General features: G+C 39.6%; 2 protein-coding genes across 2 annotated transcripts in view; one reads left to right on the top strand and one right to left on the bottom strand.

Annotated features, from left to right (window-relative positions):
* The window catches only part of fndc3ba (fibronectin type III domain containing 3Ba), an 83,249-nt gene extending 66,913 nt beyond the window's left edge, over positions 1 to 16,336 (top strand). The window contains exons 21-27 of the mRNA XM_089004673.1: positions 150 to 263; positions 1,447 to 1,596; positions 2,466 to 2,746; positions 7,995 to 8,216; positions 10,236 to 10,402; positions 10,493 to 10,620; positions 12,146 to 16,336. Of these exons, the coding sequence (XP_088860799.1) occupies positions 150 to 263; positions 1,447 to 1,596; positions 2,466 to 2,746; positions 7,995 to 8,216; positions 10,236 to 10,402; positions 10,493 to 10,620; positions 12,146 to 12,478 (1,395 nt within the window). The 3' untranslated portion in view covers positions 12,479 to 16,336. The remainder of the gene's footprint in view (positions 1 to 149; positions 264 to 1,446; positions 1,597 to 2,465; positions 2,747 to 7,994; positions 8,217 to 10,235; positions 10,403 to 10,492; positions 10,621 to 12,145) is intronic.
* Positions 16,337 to 17,364: 1,028 nt separating this feature from the next.
* On the bottom strand, positions 17,365 to 21,034 carry ghsra (growth hormone secretagogue receptor a). Its single transcript, XM_089005030.1, has 2 exons — positions 20,191 to 21,034; positions 17,365 to 19,419 (listed from the first exon to the last, which is right to left on the bottom strand). Exons 1-2 carry the CDS (start codon positions 21,032 to 21,034, stop codon positions 19,106 to 19,108), a joined length of 1,158 nt encoding a protein of 385 aa, XP_088861156.1. The 3' UTR covers positions 17,365 to 19,105.
* Between the last annotated feature and the right edge of the window lie 1,026 nt (positions 21,035 to 22,060).

The raw sequence follows: 22,060 nt of genomic DNA, 5'->3' as shown, positions 1-22,060 counted from the left end.
TTTTCTATTTATTTATTTATTTGTTTATTTGTTTACAGTCTGGTGTTTGATGAAATGCTAAGGTATAGAACAAGTGCTTTTTTGTTTGTTATTATTTTTCATACACACACATATTTGTATATTTATATATTTTTTTTATTTCCCCGTAGTTTGGCGAGTACTCTGAGCCAACGGTGGTGACGACTGCAGCAGGTCCTCCGGGCCAATGCGGGCCGCCGGTCATCGCGCTCGCTGGCAACACCTGCGTGTCGCTCAACTGGGAGGTGAGAAGAGACTTGATGGGGAAAACGAGAAACCAAATCACAATTTGTTATTTACGGCCCGAACGGAAGGTTGTCGAAAAGTGTTTTGGTTGCCCTGGAAACGGCGCCCGGCTGAGATTTTGACTGCTGAAAGGTCGTTGATGATGTATTTGGCGTCATTGTTGTTGTTGTTGTTGTTGTCTGTGACTCAACCGCCGGCAATCAAGCTTGCTCATCGCTTTAATGGCAGCCGTCCGTCTGACATCACATCGCCGCCCTCACGACTATTTCCCGATGCAGCGGCCTCACATTTTCTTTTTTGAGGTCCCACTTTGAAATAATAGCCTTAAAGGACAACCGACGTCGTGTCCGTAATTTGTAAAATGGCTTCAAATGACTTCTACTGAGCGTATTTCACAAAGATTCCACCGCATATAGCTAGATTTGTATTTTGAATATTCCGGAAGTCTTGTTTTTGAGTTGAGTCACGTGACGTCACTGAAGGAACGCCCCTGACTGAAAAAAAGGACACATTGTAGCAGTCCTTCCATCACGTCAATGTATTTTGCTGTGCTTGTTTGGTCTGAAAACGTCATGTTGCACCCAAAAGCCGCCAGAAGAGGGCGACCAAGCTCCATGGAAGGAATTTATGAGCCTGTGGAAACGGGCTGATTAATTCATCACAGGATGGATGATGCATTTCCCCCCAATGTTGCCTCAAAATGGCACGAAATAAATTCTTTAATTGATTGCAAACGTGTATGCTTTCCTCTTCAGAACTATTTGAATCATATTCATAATTGGTCGAGTAACAAGAAAGCATATTATCCGAATCTGAAGCCATTGTTTTGATTGTGCAGCAATGCAAGACGTCTTGGCGTGATGTCACGAACCGGGGGCGGGACTTTCTGAAAATGCCCAATTCGCAGCTCAATTTTTTGCAGATTTTGGATTCTTGAAGTCATTTTTGTTGGTGTTTTGCATTTGACTAAAAATATCATACTGCGTTTTTTTTTGGTATTTTAGATGCTTTAAAACGTTTTTCTGATGTCAGTTAAGAAACAAAAAAGTGACGTCGGTTGTCCTTTAAAAGCCAATGCATATTTTTATGAGCATGTATATTTGTCTCAACGCCATTTATTGTCATCCACCTCACGTCCCGTTTTTCTGTTATCTTGAAAAATGCAATGTCCGCGTCCGTCAGAGTCCCGAGGGCTCGGGCAGCGACATCTCGGAATATCTTCTGGAATGGGGCCGGGAAGACGAGCCCATGGAGTTGATCTACTGCGGCTCGGCCACGCAATGCGAAGTGTCCGACCTCACGCCCGCCACCAGCTACTGCTGCAGGTTACAGGTGAGACCGCTTCCAGTGGAGTGACAGATTTTTCTTATTCAATCTATCTATATACTGTATCTATCTCGCTAGCTAGCTATTGAGCTATGTAGCTAGATAGATAGCTATCTATTTATAATGGTATTTTCTTTATTGTATTCTATTTGTGATTGTATTTTATTTATTATAGTACCTATGCTTGTCTGTGACTGTAAAGTGTCCTTGAGAGCTTTGAAAGGCGCTATTTAGCTACTATGTGGCCATGTAGTTACTATGTAGCCATGTAGCTATCTATCGAGCTATGTAGCTATGTAGCTAGCTATCTATCTATCTATCTATCTATCTATCTATCTATCTATCTATCTATCTATCTATCTATCTATCTATCTATCTATCTATCTATCTATCTATCTATCTATCTATCTATCTATCTCTCGCTATCTAGCTAGCTATCCAGCTATGTAGCTAACTATCTAGCTATCCAGCTATGTAGCTATTTTGCTATCTAGCTATGTAGCTAACTATCTAGCTATCCAGCTAGCTAGATAGCTATCTCACTATCGATCTAGCGATCTAGCTGACTAGCTATGTAGCCATGTAGCTACCTATCTAGCTATCCAGCTATGTAGCTATTTAGTAGCTATGTAGCACTATGTAGCTATGTAGCTATCTGGATATGTAGCTAGCTATGTCACTATCTATTTTGGTATCTAGCTAGCCTACTAGCTATCTAGCTAGCTAAGGGGTTGAGTTTTAATTGTGTTCAAGAGCAAGTTCCATTTTTTTATTATACATTTTATTGAGTTTGAAGTGCCAGATTTGAAAACGGAAAAAAATAAAAGTAAGTCTGTGTTGATTAATGAGCGCGACTTTTGACCCCGCCCCCTCAGGCTGTCAATCAGGCGGGCGCGGGCCCTCACAGCGAGCAGGTCAGCTTCCAGACACCGGCGACCATTCCCGACGCCGTCTCCTCGCTCACCCTCGTGGACCCGCCGGCCTCGTCGGAGTCGGGTCAGTCGCGGGCCACTTGTCTGTTCCTCAAGTGGGAGGAGCCTAACAGCAACGGGGCGGAAATCTCATCGTACGTCATCTCTGTGGACGAGCGGACCCTCGCGCTGGAGCCGGCGACCAGTCACCTCGTCAGCGGTCTGCAGCCAAACAGCGAGTACAGGTACGGCGATTTACTTCCTTTTTTGACTTTTCGGATTGCTTTTTGCGATTCGGTTTCGCGTTCCTTCAGTTATGATTATGATGATTATTATCGCTGAGGCTCAGAATTTGATTACATATTTTTTTTAGGTTTCTTTTTTTTAACACTAGCAGCAAATAATAAACTTTGAATTATATATTGAAATATTTTGTGTCTGCAATTTCAGCTTACATTAGCTATCTGGCTATCTATTTGCTATCTATTAGCTAGCTAGCTGGCTATCTATTGGCTATCTATCCAGCTATGGTTGGCTGGCTATCTGTTGGCTGTTCATTAGCTGGCTGGCTGGCTAGCTATTAGCTATCTATCCAGCTAGCTAGCTAGCTATCTAATAGCTAGCTAGCTTTTTATTTATTTGAGTTATTCCGGGTTGAGTGAACGCTGGCGCGTGTGGCTGCCGCTGCTCACCCACAGTAAAACGTATCCAGTGACTGTAACGTGACCTTGAGAGTTTTGAAAGGCGCTTAGAAATTAAATGTATTATTATTATTATTATTATTATTATTATTTATTATTTATTATTATTCAAGGTGGTCGTTATCTTCGACCGCTAGCCAGTCATTAATTGATGTTTTTTTTTGACGTATTTTAATTTAACCGATCGACTTCCATTCACAAATTTATTTTTTGGAATTGTGAATATGACGGAGAGCGCCACTCACAAATTCGTTCGGATTTGTTTTTTTCATGCTTCGGTGCTGATAAAGTGCTGGCCATGGCCTCTTTTTCCATGTTAGCGCTTTATTACTGCTTTAGCTGTTGTTAAAGCACTATATCAACAAGTATCCAGAATATGTATTGCATTGTATTTTGTACATCTGCCCCCATTTCAAGCTTATATAACACCAGACCCATATATCTTAGCAATTAACTCTTTTTTTTTCTGACAAAACAAGACAGTATAAGGTTTCTAACGCTGCATTGAATGTTGATGTCGTCCTAAAACTCATTATTCTGTTGTTCCTGGAATTCGAGTGACAATGACAAAAACCCTGGCACTGGAGTGGACACATTTTTTTCACATCGTCTGGCAGTCAATGAGTTAATTTGTTGTTCTCAAGAAGGACGGACGGGATCAAGGATTGATCATTTTCTGATCATATTTTGCCCTTCCAACAGTTGTGTTACTCTGTGCTGCTTGTGCTAACTTGCGGTTCACACACACACACACACACACATTTATTTATGTATTTATTTGTTTGTTTATTTGTTTGTTTGTTTGTTTGTTTGTTTGTTTTGTGAAATATAATGTTTGACTCCGATGACCATTGTGATTGAAAAACAAAAATCGAGAAGGTTGGAATCTTTTTTATTTTATTTTTATTTTTTAATGATCATCGTGTGAGGACAACCTGTACTTTTTTTCTGGGGAAAATATAAATATTTGGAGCTTTTGATTGGATTGTCGACCCAAAAAGAGAAACAGCAGTCAATAAGCAACTACTCACCACCTGAATCACAATATGCTGTTGTTACCTTCTGTAAATTATTCTGTTATTTACCTGTAACAGCGTGTGTGTGTGTGTGTGTGTGTGTGTGTGTGTGTGTGTGTGTGTGTGTGTGTTATGTGTCTGCGTGTTTGCTATTTTCCTCCTCCGCTTGTTTTGTTCCCATGTCAGTGTGCTCTCTTGCGTAATGGCACAACGCTGCCGACGCGCCTCTTTTGGCGCGGAAAGCGTCTTTGCATTTGCAACAGTTGCCGTTTCGGGATGCCAAAATGCTTCATTCAAGGTTGCGTCATCATGTTTAAAGTTTTAATTATATTTAAAGGACAACCGACGCCTCCGGACAAGTTGTGTCCATCATTTGTAAAATCGCTTCAAATGCTAGACAGTTTACAGCCAGTCTGCTAGACAGCTAATAGCTAGCTCGCTAATAGATAGCAAATAAATAGTTAATAGATAGCCAGCTAGCCAGTTTACAGCCGGTCATCTAATAGCTAGCTAGCTAATATAAGATGTACTTAAAGGACAACCGACGCCTACATATCACTGCTCACGGTGTGTATCTATAATTTCATTCATGAATTAATTACTGAATGAATTAAAAAAAAAGAATGAATAAATGAATACACGAAGAAACAAACAAATTAATAAAAACACACAAATAAATAAATACATAAATAGATTAAGGACACACAAATAAATAATTAAATAAATTAAATAGATAAATGGATGGCTGGATAAATAAATAAATGACTAAATGAATGAATATACGAGGAAACAAAAAATGAATAAAATCATGAAAAAATAAATAAAAGGATAAATAAATAATGAATGAATGAATGGATGGATAAACGAAGAAACAAACAAATGAATCAAAATATATTAAAAAAAATAAAAGGACACAAATAAATAAATGGATAAGTAAATAAATAAATAAATAGGCGAATAAATAATTAAATAAAGGAATGAATGAATAATTAGAAGGACAATTAATTGAATAATTAAATAATGAATTAAATACAGAAATGATCTATTAGCTGTCTATTATTATTATTATTATTATTATTATTATTATTATTATTACATGGAAAACAAATGAATATATAAATACATAAGTAAATGTGCAAATGAATAAATACATGAATAAATAAATAAATAAATAAATAGATGGATGACTAAATGAATGAATATACAAGGAAACAAAAAATGAATAAAATCATGAAAAAAAAAATAAAAGGATAAATAAATAAATAATGAATGAATGGATGGATGGATGGATAAACGAAGAAACAAACAAATGAATCAAAATATATAAAAAAAAATAAAAGGACACAAATGAATAAATGGATAAGTAAATAAATAAATAAATAGGTGAATAAATAATTAAATAAAGGAATGAATGAATAATTAAAAGGACAATTAATTGAATAATTAAATAATGAATCAAATACATAAATGATCTATTAGCTGTCTATTATTATTATTATTATTATTATTATTACATGGAAAACAAATGAATATATAAATACATAAGTAAATGTGCAAATGAATAAATACATGAATAAATAAATAGATGACTAAATGAATGAATATACAAGGAAACAAAAAATGAATAAAATCCTGAAAGAAAAAATAAAAGGATAAATAAATAAATAATGAATGCGTGAATGAATGAATGAATGAATGAATGAATGGATGGATGGATGGATGGATAAACGAAGAAACAAACAAATGAATCAAAATATATAAAAAAAATAAAAGGACACAAATAAATAAATGGATAAGTAAATAAATAAATAAATAGGCGAATAAATAATTAAATAAAGGAATGAATGAATAATTAAAAGGACAATTAATTGAATAATTAAATAATGAATTAAATAAATAAATGATCTATTAGCTGTCTATTATTATTATTATTATTATTATTATTATTATTATTATTATTATTATTACATGGAAAACAAATGAATATATATAAATACATAAGTAAATGTGCAAATAAATAAATAAATAAATAAATGTACAAATAAATAAATAAGTGTGAACTAGTTATTGACTGAATTATTTTTAGGTCAACATTAATGTCACGAATGACTCGATATCAATGCTCACTATTTGGCAGGTTCAAGCCAGTTTCTTGAAGGAATAAATAAATGCATCCGTGAGATCAATAAACACCTCTTCCTTTATGAAGAACCGCCATTTTTTTTTTCCTGACAGTGAGACATACTCCAAAAAAATGAGTACTTGCTGAAAAAAAATATTGCAGAAATATTTTTACAGTTTGTTTAAAAAAAAAGTTTCTGTCGATGCACGTGTTGCTTGTTTCTCATGGCCAGTGTTGGCTGGTGTTGTGGCTGGCCTGCATGAATTTTAATCAAAGGTCAGTCATGTTCCACTTCAAATGCCACGTACGCTCATGAAACACGATGTCGGTCGGGCGCGCTACCCCCCTTCCTAACTAACAGCATCATCACACCGTGTCAGGAAAATGTTTGCACGTGCGTTAGCGTGCCCTTTTGATGACGTGCTGTCACTTTGTACTTTGATAATTGAAACTTTCTTGATTTAGTTTGCTTTTATTCCGCTATGCTAGCATTCGTAAATAACAGGTGGGAGGGAGTCATTAGAATGGATCACATAGCGAATGCACAACAAAATAACTCATTCGCTGCCGGATGATGTGCAAAAATGTGGCGACTCCAGTGCCAGGGTTTTTGTCATTTTCACTCAAATTCCACATAAGATTGACTTTTAGGACTACATAAACATTCAATGCAGCGCAAGAAACCGTACACTCTCATTTTCCATCAGAAAAAAGAGTTCAGAAAAAAAAAGTCTCAAGTACTAATAGCTATCTATTCGCTAGCTATTAGCTATCTATTCGCTGGTTAATAACTATCCATTCACTAGGTATTAGCTATCTATTTGCTATCTGTTAGCTATCTATTCGCTAGCTATTAACTATCTATTGGCTAGCTAGCTAGCTTGCTAACTATTTGATTTACTTCCGGGTTGAGTAAACGCTGGCACGTGTGGCTGCTGCTGCTCACCCACAGAAAAAAAACTCAGCCTGTGTCTGTAAAGTGACCTTGAGAGTTTTGAAAGGCGCTTGGAAATAAAATGTAATAATAATAATAATAATTATAATTATTATTATTATTATTATTATTACTTTTATTGTTATTAATTCCTAAGTGATATGGGTCTGGAGTTATCTGAGTTTGAAATGAGGGCTGCTGTACAAAAAGCAAATGCTGCCCCCTCGTGAGCAATGCCAGAGGTGTGACCGGCACTTTATCGGCACCTCCTTGCAAGAAAAAAAAACAAAATCCAAGCAAATTAGGGAATGGCGCTACACGTCATATTTTCAACTCCCGAATAAATTCGGGAATGGCAGTGAATGGGTTAATGAATGACTAGTTTTCAAATTTGAAATAACGACTGTTTTTGTGGTTTACATGGGACAATTTGAAATTTTGGTCCGGACTTTTGCAAGCATCATGGAATTTCACACGTTGGATTTACTTTCGCGGACCGAATAAAATGATCTGGCGGGCCAGATTTGGCCCCCGGGCCTTTACTTGGACACCAGTGAATTAGCGTAACGTTAAATTGATTGCAATGGCTTTTTTAAAATCCGATGATTAATTTGGGGATCTGTTGAAGTAAAAAAAAAAAAACACTGATATTTAGCAATTAAATCGGAAAGTCGTAACTTTCCAAAGCTAAACTTTTTTTGTATCCTTGTGGCCTTTTAGCGTTCAGATCCAGGCAGTGAACGCCATCGGCTACGGACCGTCCAGCCCGCCGTTGCTCGCCAGGACGAGGCCCCTCCCCCCGGCCCCGCCCCCTCTGGAATGTACCGCCGCCGGGCCGCAGAGCCTCAAACTCAAGTGGGGCGAGAACGCCAGCAACCCTCGCTCCTCCCCGGTGGCTGACGACGTTTACTACACGCTACAAATGGAGGACAAAAATCACAGGTGGGTAATATACAGACATATGTAAATGGCATGAAATGAAGTACCCCCATACTAATCATATTAATTTATTACAAGATTATATTTATTGTATTCATCTGCACAAAATTTACTGGGTACACATTAATAATAATAATAATACATTTTAAGCGCGTTTCAAATCTCTCAAGGACACTTAAGTACATCTTATATTAGCTAGCTATTAGCTGACTGGCTGTAAACTGGCTAGCTGGCTATCTACTAACTATTTATTTGCTATCTTTTAGCTAGCTAGCTATTAGCTGTCTAGCTGACTGGCTGTAAACTGTCTAACTGGCTAGCTGTCGGCTATCTGGCTAATCTATTAACTATTTATTTGCCATCCATGAGCTAGCTTTCTATCTATTTGAGTTACTTTGAGGTTGAGTAAACGCTGGTGCGTGTGGCTGCCACTGCTCACCCACACAAAAACTTATCCTGTGACTGTAAAGTGACTTTGAGAGTATTGAAAGGCGCTTAGAAATGAATGATTATCATTATCCTATCTCGTGAGATTGTACAGCTGTACCTAAAAAACTGACCTAAGCACTTTGCCTCCTCCACCTGCTGCTAATCAATGAACGCAAACGTCAATACTACACAAGAAGCATTGAAGCGGCTCATTAAAGGCCCACGGGCGCGCGCGGGTGCGCGAGCGTGCGTTTGCTATAACCAGATGTACCATCGCCGAGTCACGTTGAGGCCTTGTGAGGGAAGAGATTAACATGGCCGCAGATGAGCTCTTTTCTATTAACGCGCCTCTTAAAAGGAAATGCGGCACATGACATAGAAGAACGCTCGCCTCACTTCCTCCCGTGTGTGTGTGTGTGTGTGTGTGTGTGTGTGTTTGGCCGCGTATATGTGTATATACGTGTGAATATATATATAATAATAATAATAATAATAATAATAATACATTTCATTTCTAAGCGCCTTTCAAAACTCTCAAGGTCGCTTTACACTCACTGGATAAGTTTTTCTGTGGGTGAGCAGCGGTAGCCAAGTAACTCAAATACATAGAAAGCTAGCGAGCTAATAGATAGTGAATCGATAGCTAGCTAGATAGCTAACAAGCCAGCCAGACCACTAATAGATAACTGATAGCTAGCTAGATAGCTAGCCAGCCAGCTAGACCGCTAATAGATAGCTATAGCTAGCCAGCCAAGAAGAAGAAGAATAATACATTTCATTTCTAAGCGCCTTTCAAAACTCTCATGGTCGCTTTACAGTCACTGGATAAGTTTTTCTGTGGGTGAGCAGCGGCAGCCGCACGCGCTAGCGTTCACTTAACCCCAAAGTAACTCAAATAGATAGAAAGCTAGCTAGCTAGCTAATGGATAGCAAATAAGTAGCGAATAGATAGCCAGATAGCGAATAGCTAGCCAGTTTACAGCCAGTCAGCTAGACAGCTAATAGCGAGCTAGCTAGCTAGCTAGCTAGCTAAAGGATAGCAAATAAGTAGCGAATAGATAGCCTGATAGCCAACAGCTAGCCAGCTAGACAGCTTACAGCCAGCCAGCTCGACAGCTAATAGCTAGCCAGCTAGCTAATGGATAGAATGTCAACACAAGTCAGAGTTCTGTCCTCACTTCACTTCAACCCGCCATCCCGCCCTTCAAAATCCAGCAACTCGTATTTTTTGGCGAGCTGAGCCCAATACAGTGATACTTTCGCTTACGAACTGAATTGGTTCCCAGAAAGTGTGTTTAAGGCAAAAAGTGTGTATTCCAAACATTAATTTCCCATTAGAAACCATTAAAATGAGAATAATCCGTTCCCAGGTCCCCATAAAACATAATTTCCTCATCTGAAATATCACTGTATTGTCAGATTATTATTATTATTACATCATCATCATCATCATCATCATCATCATCATCATCATCATCATTATTATTATTATTACATCATTAACATCATTATTATTATTATTATTATTATTATCATTATTATTATTATTATTATTATTATTAACTCCCCACCTCCCTCCTCTCACTTTGTCAGGTTCATTAGCATCTACAGGGGCCCAAGTCATACCTACAAGGTCCAGCGGCTAACCGAGTCCAGCAGCCACACTTTTCGAATACAGGCCATCAGCGACGCCGGCGAGGGACCCTTCTCGGACTGCCAAACGTTCTGCACCACCAAATCCGTGCCCCCCGCCCTCAAAGGTAAATACGGCGTCCTAACCGCGCCTGGATTTGAATTCGCACGCACCCCGATGGATTCGTTAATTTCGGTTCTAATTGGTCACGTGACAGCTCCCAAGGTGCAGCAGCTGGAGGGGAACACTTGCGAAGTCACGTGGGAGACCATTCCGCCCATGAGAGGCGACCCCGTCAGCTACGTGCTGCAGGTGCTGGTGGGCCGCGAGTCGGAATATAAGCAGGTACACGTGCATGCACACACACACACACACACACACACACACACAAAACACACACACACACACACACACACACACATTCCTATTTCTATGGTTTTGTGAGGTCCGGATAACTCCAGATGAGTGAGGACCACCCTTGCTCATAAATTTCGAGAAGAACTAGTGTTACATTTGAACACTAAATGTCACCCCTTTTCCCACTTCAACTTTAAAAAAACAAATGAATAAAAAGTGGACTTGAAACTGAAATAACAGCCGGAGTGAGGTTTCTGAATGGGTACATTCAAAGTCCTCACCCCTGTAGTGAATTTGGTTGAAATTTTGTTTTACACTTCGTGGTATGAACATGTTTTTTATTGTTGTATTTTTTGATTTTTTTGAAAAATCTGTGCTTTGGATGCAGCCTCCTCGGATATCCCCAAATTCATGTCGAACAGGAAAGTCGTCATTTTTAAATAATAATAATAATAATAATAATAATAATAATAACAATAATAATAATAATAATAATAATAATAATAATAATACATTTCATTTCTAAGCGCCTTTCAAAACTCTCAAGGTCACTTTACAGTCACAGAATAAGTTTTTCTGTGGGTGAGCAGCGGATGAGATGACCAGGATGGTCATCTCATGTCTCGTCGTTTCAATCCACTCAGTTTTATTTCCCTGACATTAAAGGACAACCGACGTTCGGACAAGTTGTGTCCATAATTTGTAAGATGGCTTCAAATGACTTCTACTGAGCTTATTTTACAAAGATTCCACCGCATATAGCGATATTTTACCTTTTAAGACTCGCGCTGAATGTTCAGGAAGTCTTGTTTTTTTTGAGTTTGTGACGTCACTGAAGGAACGCCCCTGACCGAAAAAAGGGACACATTGTAGCAGTCCTTTCATCACGTCAATGCATTTTGCTGTACTTTGGTCTGAAAACTTCATGGAGGACCAAAAAGAGGCCGAACAGGGCGACAAAGCTCCATGTAAGGAATTAATCAGCAATTCCTTACAGGAGCTTTGTCGCCATTTTTTGCCTCTTTTTGTGCTACATTTCCCGCCCCCAGATCCCTCAAAATGGCACGGAATAAATTCTTTAATCGATTGCCAACATGTATGCTTTCCTCTTCAGAACTATTTGAATCATATTCATAACTGGATGTGTAACAAGAAAGCATCTTCTCCGAATCTGAAGCCATTGTTTTGATTCTCCAGCAATGCAAGACGTCTTGGGGTGACATCACGAACAAAGGGGCGCGACCTTCTGAAACTGCCCACTTCCGGGTTCATTTTTTTTTGCAGATTTTGTACACTAAGTCATTTTTATTAGTGTTTTGCATTTGACTAAAAATATCCGCCTGCGTATTTTGGCTATTTTAGATGCGATAAAACGTTTTTCTGAAACCAAAAAGTGATGTCGGATGTCCTTTAAATCTAATCCAGATATCGGACGTCGAAAACACCCCAAAAAGGTGTTTGTGCGCTTGGCCATTACCTCCCCATTGAGGATTTTTTTTTTTTTTTCCGGCAGGTTTTTAAAGGCGAGGAGGCCTCCTTCCAGATTTCGGGCCTGCAAGGCAACACGGACTACCGCTTCCGCGTGGGCGCCTGCCGCCGCTGCCTGGATTCCAGCCAGGAACTTTGCGGCCCTCTCAGCCCCTCGTCCCATTTCACGGCGAGACGCCAGGAGGCCGTGGGCGGGGCTTCGGGGGGCGGAGCCTGCGCCCCTTGCGCCGGCTCGGCTCGGGGAGCGGCGGCCGGTTTGATGTCCAGCGACGAACGCTTCGCCGCCGTCATCGTGTGCGCCTTCGCCGGCCTCTCCATCCTCATCGCTTGCTTTCTGCAGTACTTCTTCATGAAGTGAGGGAATCTTATTTTTTATTTTTATGACAGGATCGAAAGAGAAGGCGAAACCCATGAAAAACTTATTATTTTTTTTTTTTTTTTTTGGGTAACACATCGTCACGAAAAACACTATTTCTCCTCAATGCCGCGATAAAAAAAAAATCATCCGCCAGCCTTAAAAAAAATAGCTGTGAGCAGTCACTCAGACTGACTTGCGTATTATTTTATTTTATTTTATTTTTCCTATTTGATTAGAGGACGTGTATATTTCCTTTATTTGTTGTCTTTTTTTTATTGACATTTTTTTATTTTGCTGCAGTCTTTTATCCACTCAGCCATATTCTAATGTAAGCATTCAAAGCTTTAGCCGTGCATATTGATTGACACACATAAACACACACATACACGCACACACACTTTTGCGCGTGGACAACCGATAACGCTCGCGCAGCCGCCGCTCCGCTTTTTTTTACGCTCGCCAAAGTGATACAATCCACGTGTGATGTACGTATGATGCTGCTATCCTTTTCATTTTTTTTCTTTAGAATGGAAACCCAGTTATCTAATATAAGTATGAAATAGAAAGAAAAAAATATATATATAGAAAGAGAGAGTTAGAAATACACACGCATATCCAGTCTCCACGATCACCTTCAAAAGCAGGTTGGCTGATTCTGGATCAGATCAAAAAGCCGATCGTAGCAGTAAACCAGCTTATTAGCCTTCCGTCATCGCTTTCACACGGAGATCCTGCAAAATTTGTCGCACCATCATACCGCTTTTTGCCTTTCACAGGGAATTTAGCCACCCTTTTAAAATCTGGAGGAAGATCTGACTGAAACCGTCATATCTAAACGTTGATTTTGCTGCATTTTTTTTTACATTTCACGCAGTGACACAGCATTCTGACATTGACGCAAAAACATTGACACCGCATTTTGCAAAACATTTTCGATTCCACGTTCACCTCACTGTGAAAATCCTGGCAGTGTGAAATGTTTTCACCTTACGCGCCGAGATTGTGCAAAACTGGCACTACCAGAGCCGTAACAGATGACTTTGCATTTTATCCGCTTTTGCCTTTCACACGGAACACAGTGAAGAAAACTCACCGGAGGCAGAATTGCCGCAAACATTGTTCTTTGCCATCCACACAAAACCTGTTGAAGATAATTTCCTATTTCCGTGTTTTTCAACCGCAATCTGAAAGCCCCTTTCACACAGAGATCCTGCAAAATGATCAGAGCCAAAATACTTTGCCTTCCGTTCTGTTCTGTTACTACCTCCAAAGGCGGAAAATGGCTGGATGAACGGCCCCGGTACCGTCTCCATGGCATTCCCTAACCCGGGCAACGTGGCGGGGAAAATGGTCGGCGTGGAATGTTTAAACGCCACGCTCTGTTACGGCACCGAGCAGGAGAAGGGGTGTCGTCACGGCGTGAAAGTGAGAGCCCGACCTTCACTGTCGTGCCTCTTCTTGTCAATCAATCCATTTTTTTTTAATCCCGCCTCTCCTCGGGCATTCTGAACACCATCCCTCAAATAAACACAATGCCAAGGTACACACCCCAAAGAGGGTCACCCTGACCCGTATGAAATGGAGTCCGCACACTAGGCCTGTATCGTACCTCAGGGAAATAAGACAAAAAAATTACAGTTAAAAAAAAACACAAAAGATATTTTAGCCCTCATGTTAGGTTGGTTTCTCAGGAACGGCCATAATGTTCCCGGGTCAGTTTGACCCAGAATATGTTTCATGATATAAATGCATCATCGTAAACATTTTTAACTGCACATATTTCGAACGAACCGTTTTAAACTTTTAACTAAAATGAAATGCAACTCGTCGATCTGTAACCTTGTGATGGGTCAATTTGACCCGGGTTAGATTTAACATTCTAAATGCATTGTGATCCTGAATTACAGCTCGTTATTTGCAGTTTCCAAATGCAAATATTCCAAATTGAATCATTTTAAGTGCCTATCAATGAAATGTTTAATTGTGAGAGGGACGAGTTTGTAAGCTGTATCATCGGTCAATTTGACCCGGGCTATTTATTTTCCAAAAGCATTCTGACAAACATTGGAAACAATCTTATTTAAATATGTCAAAAAAAATAATGATATCTTTTGGTGTGACGTTTTATTGCAAAGATAAAAAAACTATTGTTGTAATTCTCCAACATTAACATGGGTCAATTTGACCCAGTCGACGTTTAATGTTTGTTAAGCATTCTGTTGAATCATATTCAACAACTTGATTGAAAATATGTCAATTGAAAATCAATTATACAAATTAGAAGTACTTCAACTTTAAAATGGGTCAATTTGACCCGACTATGTGCTCTAAAACTTTCCATGAAACTTTTTTTTACAATTTTTTTGAAAACGTCAAAATGAATCAATTTCCATTGTCTCTCCTCGGGCATTCGTGTAGTTGCAAGGGGGAAAAAACCCACCCTGAATTTGGGTCAATTTGACCCGGAATGTTGCAAACATAACTTCTCATTCTACATACGCTGTGTTAAAATCTCATTACTTAAATACAGACTGTTCAAATGAAGTCTCATAGCAAATTAAAAAAAAAATCGTGGTAATTTTTTTTCCCCTTAAAATGGGTCATTTTGACCCCAGCTCCATTTTCCAAAAGCACCCTGAAAATATTGTCATCGTTTTCACAAACGATTTCTTTTTTTATCTACTGGTGCTGAGTTGTGTAACAGACAGGCTAGCGTTTACTTCCGAGAGGGTCACTTTGACCCACAACATAACAGGAGGGTTAAAAAAAAAAAACACCCCCTCACCCCTTCCACCTCACCCATTTCATATTCATATTTTTGCATTTTTTGGAATGCCTTGACAGCATCTTGCGTGATTTTCTTGCTCCGATATTTTTTTTTTTTTTTTGCCAAAGTCAATGGGAAAATTATTGTAATTTTTTTTTTTTGGGTAGTTTTTCTTTATTTATACTATATATTTGCATACAGTACTTTACAATGCCAATTACAGTGCAATCTTCATTTATTTATTGTTTAAAAAAAAGAGATAAGTGTAGTTATATACTAATTTTTTTCCCTTTTTTTCCTTGTAGCATGTTTTTTGGGGTGTTTAGAACGATGTTTTTTATTGTTGTATTTTTTGATTTTTTTTTTAAGGCCAGCATTCCTTCTCTCTCAGTAACCCTTTCGAGTATTTCTTACCGTTGTTGGGATCCCGCCGTTAAAACGTGTAACCAAATACATGATGTACTGTTCTGTCATTTTTTTTCTCATTTTATATATATATATATATATATATGTATATATATATATATATATATATATATATAAAATGGGCCACGTTCATGCTTTTCAAAACATGTAGCAAAGACAAACGTGCCTGCCGTCGCCTCCTTTTATTGTTTCTGATAGTGGGAGGAGTCAGGGAAGAGGGGAGGGGCCAGGGAAGGTGTGGAGGAGGGGCTTCGGATCCTGTTTTGTGTTTGATTTTGATGTTTTTTTTTTTGCAGGCTTTACTCTGTTCTGACCAAGGGGTTCTGTGATATTCTATAACAACTCAGCAGTCTGACTATTCTTTTTTTTTTTACGATTGTTATTGTGACTATTACTCTGATGAAAAGGACATACAAAAAAAGCGACGTTAACTTGATCTGTGATGATGCTAATTTGCTAATTCTCAATATTATTGGTTCCTTTTTTTAAGCACAATGTGCCATTTTCGATATCTGCCCACCCCTACAAACCAAAAGAGAATTTTGTATCAATAGAGATCGATGAGAAGGTTTCTATAGCTGTCATCTGTACTTCTTTGAAGGTGTCGGATGTTTCACTTCTTATCCAAGAGGCTTCGTCAGCTAATTAAATTTTTTGCTGGTAGTTTTGGCCATATATATATATATATATATATATATATATATATATATATATTTTATATATATATATTGGATATATATATAAATATATATATATATAAGTACAGATGACGGCTGAAGGATCCTTGTCATCGATGGACGACTGAGAGCTTACGCAGACGTATCGGTGGGGGGGGGGGGGGGTTATGGAATTTTTAAAAATGGCCTCCATTCACACAAGCGACGAGCGCAAGGCAGGCAAATATCATGACGAAGCGCAGCGAGTAGTGAGGAGCGTTTTATATCCAGTCATATTTTGAATTTTAGTGTATTTTTTTTTTTGCTATGAGATGATACACAGAAATATGGATCGAGCTATAGAGGTGATAAGTACATTTACGACTAACCTAAGTTGAAGCACTTTTTCGATCACCACCAGCATTATTAGTCTTGATGGGCGGGGCTTTTATATCGATCCAAAACACTACTGCTAGGCTTGTTCATGTTCGTCGCTCGCGTGTTATTTTATTTTTGATTTTGAGTTAGATGATGATGATGATTATTATTTTGGTTGCCATGTCACGTTTCGCATCGGGCGGTTTGGCCCGCGCCATTGAATTTTTTTTTTTGTTTTGTTGACTTTTGGTCTCAGAATTGGTTTTTTGTTTGTTTTAAATGGTGTCACGCAATATGTGACCCATTACATTGAAATTAAAAAAATATCGACAGGTAACATCCAACTTACGACCAGCTTGACTTACGACCACCCGTACTTACGACCATGAACTCCAGACCCTATTTTTTTATTTGTAATTGTACGCCTAGCAACGCTACACGCTAGCAGGCTGGCAACGCGGACAACAATTTTGGCCAGCCAGCATCTCACGCTCGCACAGCAATCGACCATGGGATGGCACCAGAGGGGAGGAGTTTGCGAGTCATTTAGCCTCCAACTCTCTATTAAACCTTTTTAATGGATTTCGACTTACGACCATTTTGATTTACGACCGTTTTGTCGGAACGGAACTCGGTCGTAAATCGGATGTTACCTGTTGTATATATATATATATATATATATATATATCAGCAACACAATCAATCCTACACACAAAACACACACGCCTGTGCCTTCTGATTTTTTTTCTTCAAATTTTTATTGTTTTTCATTTTATTTTATTTTTTTGCAGCCACCAGATTATTTTTTTTTCAGATTGAGCTATTGGCCACCGAATGCTGAAACACGCAAATCAAAACATTGTTTGTTTTTTTTACCTCACAATTTTCAAAGTGAACATTCCAGGTTGTCATGGTCTTTGAATTAGATTTTTTTTCCCATTTTATTTTGTTTTTTTAGAGAAATTCATGCATTTCTTCTTGTATTGTAAATGTTAGACAATTTCATATGCATTATATATAAAGAAACTGCCATATCAATTTTAATGTATAGATTTTTATTATTATTTTTTGCAAATACTACCCTATGTATGTAAGACGTAACTGTATCGGTAGCGTATATATAATATATTTATGCCCAATAAATGTTTTACTTTTTTTTTTCTTCTTTTTCTGACATGGATCGCGAGTGTTTATTTCATTGTCGCGACTGGTTGACGGTACAATTTATTTTGCACCATTGTCATTTTCAACGTGATATTTCACGAGATTTTACTTTGAAAGGGCGTATTGCCCTTTTTCTGAGTTAACAACATAAAATCAAATGAAACTCACATCCAGACATTTTTCAATCACAGGGAAACATCTATTTACAACAAAATGACAACATATTTATCAGCGGATGTAATCAGGCAACATTAAAGACAACAATATTCTTCCTTTACAACAATAACAACGTACATTTTTGGCGGTCGTAAATAAATACAAGACGTCTGTTTTGGTCACGTTATTGTACACCTAAGATGGGAACGTCAACATCAACCGAGACAAAGATATTTTTTAGACATTTCAAATTTAATTTCCATAAAAATAAAAAAAACGTCCATGACTTTTGCAAAGCTAACACTTGAAAAATAGCATGAAATTATGTTTTTATTTCAAACAGCTTGTTGACATTTTTCATGGTGCGGTTTGATTTCCGCCCTGTGATGTCTGCCTAGTAACAGGTGACATCACACGACTAAGATTGTAAAACACATTTGAACGAAAATTTAAAAGCATAAATCAATAAATTAAATAAACAAATAAATGAACAGATAAATATCTGTTCATTAATTCTGTATATTCATACAACATAAATATGTTGCATAAAGCAGTTCTAGATGAAACATGAGAGGATCAAAGCGTCTTTTTCACCAGTGGATCAGGGACGTCACGGTGACATTTGCACGTCTGCTACAAGCTAAATGTTGAAAGTAAACGCGACGCTGTAGCATCCATTGATGAAAGAGATTGTCTCACATCTCCCATCCCACATAAATCCGCTTCGATTCCAAGCCGCGACACGTCCATATACACATTTTCAGGAAAGTCCACTTTCACCTCTGTGAGGAGAAATGTGTTGAACGGCCCATCCGTTATGCGACCCGCTATGATGTAATATAAATAAGAGCTAGCTTGCTAACTGGCTATTAGCTAGCTTAGCGTAGCTCCAACGACTGGCCCTGGAGGACTTACTGCAAGTTTACTTGATATTGTATTTTATTTTGTCTTCCGCAAATTGCTGTGCCGAACCCTAACAAGGGCGCTACTTCTTCTTCCACTTTGAAAACGTTAGCAATCATGTTAGCTTCCTTTTGAGCCGGCAATCTTCAGAGTACGCGTCCCGCCGCCGGCCGTACTTTAGAAGCTGACGTTGGATTCCATCCAGCCGTCCGCTACGGCCTTGAGGGCGCTAGCCGTGCGGGTCCGAGGTAGCTGCTGCCCGCCGCCGAGGCCGAAGAGGCGCGCCGCCGCCCCGCGGTACTTCCAGGACATGGTGTTGTACAGGATGGGGTTGATGGCGGCGCTCAGGTAGAAAAGAACCACCGACAGCAAGCTGCAGTGCTCCGACACGGCGGACAAAAGCGGAGACGGCGCGTCCAGCGAACGGAACTGCAGGTAGCGACACACGTGGAAGGGAAGCCAGCACAGGATGAAAGCCAGAACCACCACCACTAGGAGGGGGCAGAGACAATTCATATTGACAACTTGGAAAAGTACAGCGCTAGCTTTATAGCTATCACTTGGCTATCTATTAGCTATGTACTAGCTGGCTGGCTTCCTATCTCTTTAGCTATATAGTTATCTGGGTGGCTGGCTATCTAGGTACCTATCTGTTGGCTATCTACTGGCTGGCTAGCTAGCTCACTATCTATTTACTTCCGGGCCGAGTGAACGCTGGCACGTGTGGCTGCCGCTGCTCACCCACAGAAAAACGTATCCTGTGACTGGAAAGTGACCTTGAGAGTTTTGAAGGGCGCTTACATATGAAATGTATTATTATTATTATTTGCTATTTTCTATTAGCTATCTGGCTAGCAATTTGCTATCTATCTATCTATCTGTCTATTCACTAACTGACTATCTCGCTAGTTATCTGTTGGCTATCTATTAGCTAGCTAGCTAGCTTTTTTTACATCTGCCCTCATTTCAAGCTCAGATAACTCCAGACCCATATGACTTAGGAATTAACTCTTTTTTTTCTGATGAAAGAAGAGACTCTAAGATTTCTTACGATGCATTGAATATTTACGTAGTCCGAAAACTCAATATTCTGTGGGTTCTGGATTTCAAGTGACAATGACAAAAACTCTGGCAGTGAATAAGTTACTAGTCCCACAGGAAACTGTAAACTCAACGTGGCCCGCGGCAAACACAATTTTTTTCTCTGTTATTTGTTGTCCACGTTCCTCCACGCTAGCCGTGGAGGCGGCGCAACAACCCACCCAGCATCTTGACGGTCTGCCGGTTGCACCTGTCGCGGTGCCCCACGCACGAGCCGACGGTGGTTTCCCGATTCCTCCGCCACAGCCGCCGTCCGATGAGACCGTAGAGCACGGTGAGGCAGAAGACGGGCATGAAGAAGAACACCGAGCTCAACCACACCATCGCCCCCATCAGACCCGACTCCACGGCGTAGCGGGTCATCTTGCACTCCCGCGTATCTCCGTAGTCGTCCGCGTCCGCCCCCGAGACGCCGGTGCGGTTGCCGCCGAAAAGCGGCCGGTCCCGCTCCACGCCCACCAGGATGAAAACCGGCCCGGCGCTCACCGCGGAAACGCACCACAGCAGCAGGATGAGGCCTCGCACTCGCCGTTTGGTCACCAGAGCTTTGGCCCTCAACGGGAAGCAGATGGCCACGTAGCGCTCCACCGACAGCGCCGTGATGCTCAAGATGGTGGAGTAGGTGCTGGACTCGGAGACGAACTGGAAGAGCTTGCAAAGGGCGTCGCCCAGGCGCCACGGCCGGTAGCGCCACATGCGGTACAGGTCGAGCGGCATGCACAGGAAGATGAGCAGGTCCGACACGGCCATGCTGCACAGGTACAAGTTGGTGGTGGTGCGCATGTCGCGGTATTTGCCCACCACCAGGATGGTCATGACGTTGCCGGCCACGCCCACCGCCGACAGCAGCGCGCACGTCGCCGTGATGAAGGTCAGGAGAGGGAGGCTGTAGTAGTTGAGCGGCGGGAAGTCAGAGTCGCCGTTCCGGGGGGTGGCGTTACGGCTCTCGTCGTCCCAGCTGCAGTTTAGGGGGAGGCTCCAGGACGGGTCGGGCCTCGCCGCCATTCTGGCTCATCGGTCAACGTCCCATGGCTAGCGTCGCGCGGGATAGCCAACGCGCTAACAAAGTGCGACAAATAAAAGTCCGAAATCGCGTTTCGGTCATATAATCAGCATTAAAAATGTTATTTTTTTAAGTAAAACTAAACTCCAAAACATCTATGACAAAAATAATTAGCTGCCATCTATTCTTATTATGAAATATGTTTTTGCTAGTCATCAATTTCAACGACAATCTTACATTTTCACAAAATACAGCAATGTGTTTAAAAACAAACCTCCAGATCGATTTTTTTTAAATCAAGCTTATATTAAAAAAAACACCGTCCTGCCATTTAAGTAGCTACATAAGCATTTACATATTAAAAAAAAAATATTTTTAACTGAAGTCACCCGTAAAAAGAAACTTCCGTTCGCATTGAGGAAGTAAAAAAAAAATCATCTGAGATCTCGCGAGTTTCTACGAGACGTATGAGAAGACAAACTATTCAGTATCGTCAATTTTGTTAAGAAAAGGGGAAACAATATTAATTACAATGACAACAGCTGTGCGTAAAACCAAAATTCGATGTATAACCCGAGATATTGTTATGGCCTCCGACTATTTTTTGACCGTTAATAAAAATAATTAAAACAACAACAACAACATGCAACGTAAAACCAAACTCCAGAACCTGTCAACGCAGCGCCAGCCGTGCGTAAAAACAAATATTTCAGCGCCGCCGTTCACAGAGAATGTGGGAAGTCCATTTAAAACAGATAAAAATAAATAAAAATTGTCTTTAATTAAAATCGATAATCCGGGTCTTTCTATCCGAGTTTGGTGTTTTCATAATAAAATACATCACCGCGATAAAAAAAAAAATAAAAAAATCATTTGACATTTTAAAAGTTGTTTTTAAATAGTCAGGAATGTCTTTCGGTTATCCACTAAATATATCTTCCCCTAAAAAATAAAAATAAAAAAAAAAAGAGGTGGAGTGTAAAAAGTCATCCAAACACGTGAGGGACGAAGCATCGTTAGCATGTAGC

This window comes from Hippocampus bargibanti, linkage group LG09 (assembly GCF_051943395.1).
Source record: "Hippocampus bargibanti isolate YZ-2025 linkage group LG09, ASM5194339v1, whole genome shotgun sequence".
NCBI lineage: Eukaryota > Metazoa > Chordata > Actinopteri > Syngnathiformes > Syngnathidae > Hippocampus > Hippocampus bargibanti.
The sequence above is the reverse complement of the archived record's forward strand: the minus strand, read 5'-3'. Positions and strand labels throughout refer to the sequence as shown.